Raw genomic sequence first — 10,657 nt, forward strand, 5'->3', positions numbered from 1 at the left:
GCCGACAGATGTGACCCTAACTCTGAAAGATCCCCACTACCCTGACCATGACCTCGGAATCATTTTGCTCTCAGTCATCCTCACCCCCAAAGAAGGAGAACCCAGGGATGTGGTAAGTTCCGCCCCACGCCCCTACCCCCCAGCCTAGTAGGAACTCTTTCTTGCTTTCCAAGTATGTGAGCCTTCTTTGGACCCAGAAGTCATAATAGAGAGAAGCTCCACGTGAAATCTGACCTGTGCTGTTTCTGTGAGTATCTTGGGTACCACTCATCCATGCTTATTGTGTCTTTTCAACTCCAATTTCCTGCCCCATGCTCCAGACCAGAACCTCTGGTTGTAAACAGGGAATGCACTTGTGCTTTTGTTTACAATTTTATTTCTTGATTTCAGATATGTTATATTGTAGGGAGATATTAATATTCATTCAGGGAATATATTTATTGGTGAATCGAATAGTTGGAATTCTGTACTGATGCAGCCAGACCCTACTGTTTTGACTGAATTGTCAGGTGGACCATAACAAAGAAAATGAGGTGAAATTATAACAGAGTTTCTGCTTTCTGGTATTTGTTTACTGAATGATAAGTGAGTACTTTTCATCTTCTTGATGGGCTTCCATGTTGATATTCCCCATTTTTCAGCACGAGCTGTCTGTACTCCCTTGCACACAATGCTGCTGTGAGAAACTAACAAGGGATACCGAGAAGCCAATTACTCCCACTCTCTTGAAGTGACATGAAAAAAAATCAGCTGTGACCCACATTAGTATGCTTTTCAATGCACTTTCTGCCACAATTTACCAGAAATTATTTATTGGACCCAGCATACATTCATGTGCTTGGAAACTACTCTAGCTCTAATTGTAACACATTTTTGTAGTAGACATATTTTTAGGCAAGTTAAAATACTCAATTTCAGCAGTATGCATATTGCTGTCTTAAAATAATATATGATTAAGGCTGTTATGTGTTTTCTCCTGAAAAAGGAATTATTGACATTTTCCCCCAAATCACATTTACAAATAGTAGATTCCAGTCTCAAGTTTGAAAGAGTTTTAAACTCACTAAAAAATTCACCCCCTCAAGGATTATTTTTCTATCCCTTTTAAAAGTAAACAGTATGCCCACAGATTCATATATAATATTTATTAAATATTAGCTAAGAAAAATGATTCTTTTCTGGTGAGTATTACCAAGCACTACCCACTGTGAAAAGGTAACATGGTGAAGTCAAATGGAAGGTAGGTATAGAAAATTTTCTACAGAGAGTGTTTAGAAACGGAAGCTCATCATTTTAGAATTCACCAATTCAGAAAACATGAGTTCGCTCCATATAAACCAGGAGTGCATTCTAGCTAGCTAATCCATACACAGGAAAAAATTGTATATATTCATTTATATATTTTATTCAAATAACCCTGGTATTCAGCAAGAACCTACAGTAAGCCTATTCTTGTGCTGAATACTTGAGATACAGCAGAACTTGGGTCCAATTGAAAACTCAGGACTCTTGGAGAAAAAGTAAAATGACAATGTGTTAAGTACCGCCTGAGAGGTCCATGTTGGTGAAGGAACAAACGTGGGAAAATTTGTTCTAGTCAGCGGGACAGTGATTCTCTGAGGAAGTTAAATGTGATGTGTGGATAGGAGTTAGTGAAGCAGAAAGACAAGAAGTGTTCCAAGCAGAGAACATATGCAAAGGCCCCATGGCAAGAGAAACCATATTTCACTCCAAGAATCAAGAAGGTTCTGGATCTCAGAGAAAGTGGGTGGTCAAGGTGCATGAGGACACTGGAATGGAAAGAGACGCCCGGTCTTTGGAGGGCCTGTTGGCCTGTGAAGATCTGTAGTGTTTTCCCAAAGGCAACGGGAAACCATTGAAAGGTTTGTAAATAAGAAGTGACATAATTGTATTTACCTGTTGAAAATATCTCTTTCCTCGTGTTGTACAAAGCAGATGGAGGAGTAAGGATGGATACTTGGAGACCAATTAGGAGGCTATTGCAAAATTCAAGTGAAAGATGATGGTGGTTTGGCTTAGAACTATCAGAGGTAGAGATGGAAGGAAATTGGTAGGTTTACCTGTAGGAGGTAAAATTCAACATAACATGGTGATAGAATATTCCTGCTTTGAGGTTCTCTGTTATTTTAATAAAGGACAGTCCTTCATAAAAAAAAATAGCTAAGTGCCCGAGTTCCTGTATATCCCCATACCGTCAAAACTGACAATATTATTGGAGATTGGAATGATGTAGCAGCTATAACAGCTAATGGACTGATGTGATGCTAGGTAGTCTGCTGAATCTTTATGTTCATTATAGGATCTTTATTAAATATTCTAGCATCAAACTGAGGGATCAAGTTAGTATCCAGAGACCTTACAGTGAAGCAGCTAAATTGCTCTGAATTAACACAGAAATAGATGTCAGCACAGGCAAAGTAGTTCTCAACATTTTTTGCAACAATCCTGCAAAAATCGATTCACTCCCCATGCCCACTTAAACTTGTACTTTAGATACAGTGTATTTCTAATTAGAAGAAAATATAGCACTCCAGAGCTGATTATCAGTTTTCAAACACGAATATGGAAGAGACTAGGTGGGTCATATGAAACAGTTATACATCAAAAATCTGGTTTATCCATCTTCTTCTTTTCCTCTTTTTCATTTCTCATTGTATCTCTCAGCCGCATTCACCTTCAACACAAAAAACTCAGATTCCTGTGATTACCCTAGATGTCCTCGAAGAATTCCTCTACCACCAACTGGTTTTCATGGACCGCCTTCCTTTGTGTCCACCCCCGTTAGCATTTGGGGCAGTATTGGATTTATTCCACTGTGAGAACTGGGAAATGGTATCTTTCCTCCATCCTATTGCTGATCCTGCCCTGAACTCTTTCTTCCTCAAGTGGCTTGGCCAGGACTCAGCAATGGCGCTTGGCAGGGAACATTCTCGCACTTCTGACTTCAGTCACACTTGAGGTGGCAGAAGAAAGGGAAACCACTGTGGCTATCATAGCTCACCCTTGTAGGTGTGAACAGTGGTCAGGGCACAGGTTTGCCTATAGAGAAGCAAGCTCACTCCTGTTGGGCAGGGGAAGTAGGAGAAAAGATCCACCTGAGAAAATTCTACAAGGATCCAACATCCTAAGTATTAAATAAATACCCTAGATTTGAATCTCAGTTTCTAACTGTATGTTTTACATTAATATAACTGTTCACAGATACATATAATTTGCTTTTTGTTTTTCTTTATTTGGCCTCAGTAGTAGATGTATCGCTACAATTTTTAAGCTCTCTAAATCAAATTATTATGTTTATCAACACAAGTTATTAGTTCTTAAAACTCTGTGAACCATAAGTAAGTATGTATTTGTTTTAAACCTACAGAAGAAAACTATTCAAGTTTTAAAAAGGATGAAAGCTTGTCATTTGCTACATGGTGGATGGAGCTGAAAGATACTATGTTGAGTGAAACAGGCCGGGCACAGAAAGACAAATACTGCCTGATCTGACTCATACAGTGAGTCTAAAGTGTTGATTTCATAAAAGTTTCTGATGCAGTGGTGGCTACCTAAGGGTAGGGAGAGGACAGTCGAGAGTGATGAGGAAAGACTAGACACTAGATATTAAATTTTGCTTAGGTATCACTGCAGTGTTACTGCGTAGTAGGATAGATGTAGGTGAGGAAAACATACTGCGTATTTCAAGAGACAAAAAAAACATTTTGAGTACTTTCACTGCCAAAAATGACAAATGTTTGAGGAGATAGATGTGTTTACTCTGATTCGAACATCAAACAATATATAACATATAGAAACATCACATTTCCCCATAAATATATAGAATATTTATTTGTTGATTTAAAAAGGAAAGAAAAGAACCCATTTTTTGCTCAACACTAAGCGTTTGCTAGGCACATACCTCCCTCCTCCTGCTTCCTCTTAAGTGTTCACACCTTGTGGCTGCTTCTTCGATTCATGGAAGCCCAGGAGGTGGAACTTTAAGGCCTTCCCGCAAGCAGCAATTCGCAGGTCACCTTCTCTCGCGTCTCGCCCGGCCTCGGTGTCGTCCGCCATCCTGGTAGTACCTGTCCTTCCCTTCACCTGCACTCCCGCCTCCTGTCCTCTTGGGGGAGGGGGGCACTGACTGTGTTATAAAAAATGTAAATATAGTGAACTTTGTGTATCCTCCACGGATACAGGCAGCTTTATGGGCTCTCAGGGACAGTTCTCACATCCCAGTCTTATTTTCTGGACCTAGTACTTGTTGGGTTGTAGAAAAATCTCTGAGAATCTGAAGGGATACATCGAAGGACCAGGGGAAGGTATGTTAAGGGTCTTTTTTTTCCTTAATTCAGTATTGAAATACTGATTAAATGATGATTTAATTTTCTTTTATAAGTTCTTACGATGAGTGCATTAATGATAATTTGCTTAAAATCAAGCTATATTGCTCTTTTCAAGGATTTCTAAAATGACAATAAATGATAAACATGTGACTATATTTCCTTATTTTGTAATGTGTCTGTTTATTAGCTAAACATATTTCACTGGGACACTATTGAAATTTCTTAGTTAAAAACTATAAGAGAGCCAGTATATCTTCACTTCCAATCTTCCTAGGCCTGTAATATATAAAATACTTGTTTGGTAAAAATGGCATCCTGAACTTTCACAAATTATCCAGGAGCAAATCTTATTTATTTAAAGAAGTTCAAACTCACAATGCAGCAAACCAAAAATCAGTTACTGAATGCTTCACCACCTTGTCTAATATGAATGACATAGAGAGTGGAAATAGAAGGTGATTTTGCATTGACCTTCACACAGCAACGTTACAGGAAGAGTTCTGTTCTCTTTGTCTCTTAGGTCAGAAATAATTCAGTTTAGACTTTTGGGACTGAAGACTTTAGTTCCGAAAACTCACGTTTATTTTTGTGCCTGTGTTTATGAAACTCTGATAAATATTTTATAAATATTAAAATGGAGCATGGAAGAGATGGATTTCAAGAGCCTTTAACAGATACACAATCAGATAGGAAATAGAACGTTAACATTAGGAAAATGCTATGAAAAGAACACCTGGTATTACAAAGTGAAGATTTCTCAGTTATCTTGAAAATTGTTGCACACTGTAAAATATTGACAATATATTCCGCGAATAATGCAGTTGAGATGACTTCTCCTTGTCTGGATTACCACTTCTGGAAATCAGTGAAACTAAAGAATGAGTTGGAAAAGCTATCGACCTGCGGAGTCTACTGAAGGCTCCAAAACATGCCGCATCCAATTATAGCAATTTAAGAAGTGTAGTATGAGTAGTAGCAAATGTACTTCATAGTTGTTAAAATTAAAATTTCCCTGAGTTCCTGATGCAGCCTGTTTTAAAAATCTCAGATGTGAGCAGATATTTACATTATTTAAATTTCCAGCATTGTGTGTACAAGACACCAAAACATCCCGGGGGGCATGCTGACTCATTGCATGGCACAACTGTCATTCCTGTTTTGATTGCATGTCCTGCTTTAACCCTGAAAAAGTGTGTAGTCCATACATGTGTGTCCCGTATATGGTATTTGCATCTGACGGTATGTTTGAGTTCTTTCTGGCTCTTTTCTAGCAGAGTTCAGTCCACAGCTTTCTTCATTGGAGAATTTGTGAAATAAAAGTGAGTTCATTTGTGTTACACACTCTCTTAAATGATATACCACCTGCAAATTGCTTAGCCGAGGCTTAAAAATAGAAAAGTTAAACATGAATTAATCTTCCTTTCATTTAATTCATCTAAAATACATATATAGATGGATATATTAACTTTGGTTTAATTTTTATATTTTTAGAAGGTTTAAACAGCTAAATTTTGAGGATATATCCACTTACAAAAAGTTGAATATGTATTTGTGGTAACCAGTCTGCAGTTTTTATATATATATTAGTAATATAATTCCCCACAAAATTGCTACAACAGAATAGAGTGGAAAAACAGTCTGAAATTTGGATCATTTAGAAACAGTCACTTCTACTGACCTGACATGGACCATGTATTTTTATTTCTTTTTTGTGGCTTCAAGGGAGGTTGAGTACTAATGAATAATTAAAATTGTATAACATACTATTCAACATAATATTAGATATGGATACCTTTGAAAACTAATTCATGTGCTTCTCAGCTGAAGTCATGATCGTAATCAAAAATAGTCTTATTTTTCTAGAATTTGCTTCATCTTGAATCTTTAACATTCTCCAGTCTTTCTTCTCCAGCATATTACAAAAAGCAAAAATAATCATATTAAGAGTGTCTATTAAATTCATTCGCTTTTAAGGTTTCTACAGTTTGCAGTTTTATTGAATCTACCTTAACTAAATACCTAAGCAGAAGAAAGGACTTAGGTGTGGGATATGAAACACTTCACTTTATCTAGTGGATTTGGTTGAGGCTGACATTTTGTTATAAAATCTAGGGCAAATTTGAAATCACTGGATCTAAGAGTAGAACTTTAGATATCAAATCAAGAAAATAATTAATTGGTCCTCAAACTTGCCAAATCATTCATATTTCTACTTAGGGACTCACTGACTTTTTGCTTGTATCAAATTCCCAGTCAGAAGAATAAACCATGTGGCTCGCTTATAATTTTGAAACATAAGAAAATATTAGCCATATATTTTGTTTGACAGATAGGAGGTTTATTATATGCAGCGCTTCTGAATCGGGAGTGTGACTTTGACCAAGAGGTTGGATCTTCCTAAGAGTGTTGCTATGAAATTCCACTCTTCCTAAGCCCCTTTTGCCTAACCCAGCATTTTTTTATAGGATAGGATTTTTTTGTAAGATTCTTAGATGCCAGATGATGATACGTGACTGTGAGTTAAGAGATTTTACTTTTTGATTTAATTTTTTTCACTGATTTGACTCATGATGTTGTCTTCATGAGTTATAATTTTTCCATTGAAACTGCTTTCTGAGAAATTTGAGCATTTGTTATCGAACTCCTAATTGGACAGTTGTCATGAATATGGCATGCCATTACAGAATTTGGTTGCCAGTTGCCTTTTGGAGGTGGTGATGGTGGTGGAGGCAGTGGCAATGACTATGGTAACTCATTTGACATCACCAACAAACATACATCGCATGTATACCAGTTGTCCACCTCCACAACCTAATGCTGGATTCTTTGCTTTAAGTATTAGTTGGATCTTAGTACTTGGAAAACATAAAATGTCTCTGTAGTAGTATAGATGGCATTGCTTTGTAGTTTCTTGGTTCTATCTGAAAAAAGAAAATCTATTACTCTTCAATGTTTTGGTTAATATTTAACATGAAATATATGTAGAGAAATGTACCCCTTAAAATTGCTACCTGAAGAAAAAAAAGAATGCTATTATTGTCTTTGACAATTTTATGATTTTCTTATTTCCTGCTTTAGAACCTCTACACAATCCTATTCTCTCAGTTTAAGGCAAAGGCTGTTTTACTGTTATATTAAAATATTTTCCATGTATTTTTATAGACTATGAGTGAGTGTTCCTTCTTTGGAAGGAATTCTGCTATAGGAGATAGTTTACAAAGGAATTAGCACAGTTCCTTGTACAGATGTGGCAAGCATTCAGATAAGCTATATATTTTGCTCCAAATAGGTGGCACTCTACACTTCACCTGACTTGAAGGTACTGATAAAACTAAGGGTAAAGAGATTAATTAGTATGCACTGAGAATTTTTGGACAGTAAAGAAGAAATTTAAAAAAAAACTTTTTCGCTGTTAATAGTTTACATTATACAAGAGACCAGTGATCTTAGGCATTCATCACAAATCTCCAGAACATTACTTAAAATGTTTGCCAGTAAATACCTCTTACACAAACAGAATAGCTTGAAGAGTAATGTTTTGGATGAAGATTTAGCGGTAAGATACACCAATAGCTATCACAATAGACATCATTTTCTCAGTTGAAAGCATTTCTAGACCTTGATGGGAGAGATTATAAGTAGGGACAATTCTGAGATGCCACCAAAGCAACAGACTTTTAATGTATTTGAATGGAAAGATTATCATGTACCTGTAAAGTCAAATGTATCCTCAGCTCCCACCACCAAAAGGAACTATTGTGAGTTAGACTCGATGTATATTTCCCGATAATAATCAAGATATTTTAAGCTTTCTATTCTATTTAAAATATATTGTCCCATTTCTTCATTCGAAGAATACAGCAGATGAACTCTCACTAGAAAGACTGTCTGAATATTAAAGGTGCTTCTACAGCTATGTGTGTGTGTAAAAACAAATCTTGTCCTGTGTAGTTGTTGCTGGAATCTGTTTGCTGTTTAAAGGACTATTACAGGTTACATTTCCTCTAGAAAACAATGGGTTCCTCCCTCTTTGCTAGAGTGAAGAGATAATGAAATGCTTTATCTCATTTACAGACAATGCTAATGAGGAAGAGTTGGAAAAGATCAAGTAAGGTAATTCTTAGCATGTGATCTTTCAGCTTTTCTTGTCGAGAAGACTATCGACTGCTTTCCCAAATCCCTCTCATGCCTCTTCAAGCTACACCGCAGAGTTTCATCACTATTCAGTTTTTATTTTTTCTCCATAAATTTTAAGAATATCATGGCAATGCTTTTTAAATAAATAGAAATTGCACTGATCAAAAGCATCAAATATCATCCTCTTGCTAATCGCTGGTCACTTCTCAACATCATTCTCAGCATCTGGTCTCTATTATGTGTATAACAGGGTCTAGAAAACCGCTGTGCCACAGGAATGAAATGATAATGCTGGGGCAGAGACATCTCTTCACAGAAGAAAGACCCACAAAATTCAGTGTTTTCGTTCACAGAAAATTGAATATGAGATTTTTTTAAAGCTCTAAATCCTTCTATCAAAACTTTAGAGCATACTGTGAGACCAGTTCTCTCTGCTTTGTCTTTGGTTCCTGTAACCTACTAAGCCCTGGCTCTTCTTATAACTTGTAAGACACATAAAATGAGAACTAAACTTTCAATTTATTCACTCTTGGATATAAATAAAAATCGAGATGAAGCAACTTTAAAATGAATGTGCCTTGAAACAGATCAAGTGAATTTAATTTGTAAAATTCATGTTTTCTCAAAACTCTACTTTAAAAAGTTAGTATTCACTTTTAAGAGTGACTAAGGGCTGGGGATTTAGCTCAGTGGCACTCGCCTGCCTCACAAATGCAAGGTCCTGAGTTCGGTCCCCAGTACCAAAAAAAAAAAAAAAAAAAAAAAAAAAAGAAAGAGTGACTCATTTTTTTAGACCCTGGAACATGGCAATCTTTTTTCTTCCATTCTGATTAAATCATGCTATTGCCTAGATTTTTCTTAAATTCTGTCATTTTTATTTTATTGTGAATTAAGAAAATACATAAAAATGTTTATTATACCTGTGGTAATTTCTTGGTATGTTTTAACAAGTATTTCTTATGTACAGCTCCTTTTTAATTTTTGCAGCATTAATGACTAGCAAACACTTTTATAACTCGTAAAGAAATCAGGGCCCAAAGAAACACCTACTCAGGAAAATTACTGGCCATTTGAGTTGTTGTTCACTGTGTTTTACGAAATAAAGTTTCAAAAACATTTTTTTAAGTTTGTCCTTTTCATATTTGTTTTATACTTTTCCTTTGTAATCATACTTTACAATTAGTGCTATGTCCATGTATTTTTAAGTGCATGTAACTGACCTTCATCCTTCTGTACCAGCCTTATGATGTACTTGTGTGAAAAACATAACAATCTATTAATAATGTAGTGATAACCCCTTTCCAGATGAATTTAATATGTTAAAAACTAGAACAGAATATGATATAGCATTTAGTATTAAATAGTGGGGAATCATCTTTTTTATTATAATGTTAAATAAGACACAGAATATTACTTTTTAAAAATACATACAATTCATATTCAAATTTAATCTTAATGCTAATCTAAGTAAAAATAAATCCACATAATTTCCTTCAGTCCACAATTTTAAATGAATAATAAAAATATATTCTCTACTATTTTTATATTTTAAATTCTGGAATTGTTATGAGTAATAATCCATTTCTGCATTCAAATTTGTACATTTTCAGGCTTGCCACTGAAGATACAATATCCCTGTAAGTCAACACTCACTTGCATATTTGGCAGAATACACTTCTTAGTGCATATGTTAATATTTTATGCTTTCGTCTAAGGGATTTCAACTTGGTAAAATTTAATGCGAATTAAAATAAATTCATTCGTCAGATTTTTTTTCTGTAAGAACATCATGAACACCTGGTGGTTTATTCAACATTTCACTGTGCCCTAAGACATTTGCCACATTCATCCATTTTGGTGTTACAAGAGCACAGTGTTAAATTAAACATTCGGGAGAGTTTGGCTTTCTTCTACTACCTGATTCACTGTTACACACACACACACACACACACACACACACACACACACACACACACACACACACACACACATGCACACACACGCACCCACATCACCAAGTGGAATCCTTTCTTCCAGTGAATTGAGCTCGCTGGGAAACTATGGCATAAGTGAGTAGACTGTAGTTACAGATACTTTACTGTGCTTCTGAGGAAATCCACTCCTTTCCTGATTACTTCAGTCTTTCTCATACAATTCTTATCTTGGTAAGG

The 10,657-nt window shown here is 35.8% G+C and overlaps 1 protein-coding gene across 8 annotated transcripts in view; it reads left to right on the top strand.

The window, feature by feature from the left end:
• Mctp1 (multiple C2 and transmembrane domain containing 1) overlaps positions 1-10,657 on the top strand; it is a 499,895-nt gene that overhangs the window by 283,383 nt on the left and 205,855 nt on the right. For 4 of the 8 annotated variants that reach the window (XM_033767611.1, XM_019209437.2, XM_019209438.2 and 1 more), the window contains exons 5-7: positions 1-112; positions 5,621-5,668; positions 8,424-8,462. In XM_033767611.1, coding sequence (XP_033623502.1) covers positions 1-112; positions 5,621-5,668; positions 8,424-8,462 — 199 coding nt within the window. The remainder of the gene's footprint in view (positions 113-5,620; positions 5,669-8,423; positions 8,463-10,657) is intronic. The other 4 variants (XM_010637199.2, XM_010637202.2, XM_010637204.2 and 1 more) reach the window with 2 other exon arrangements.

This window comes from Fukomys damarensis, unplaced genomic scaffold (genome assembly GCF_012274545.1).
Source record: "Fukomys damarensis isolate Sample0158 unplaced genomic scaffold, DMR_v1.0_HiC HiC_scaffold_3, whole genome shotgun sequence".
Lineage (NCBI taxonomy): Eukaryota > Metazoa > Chordata > Mammalia > Rodentia > Bathyergidae > Fukomys > Fukomys damarensis.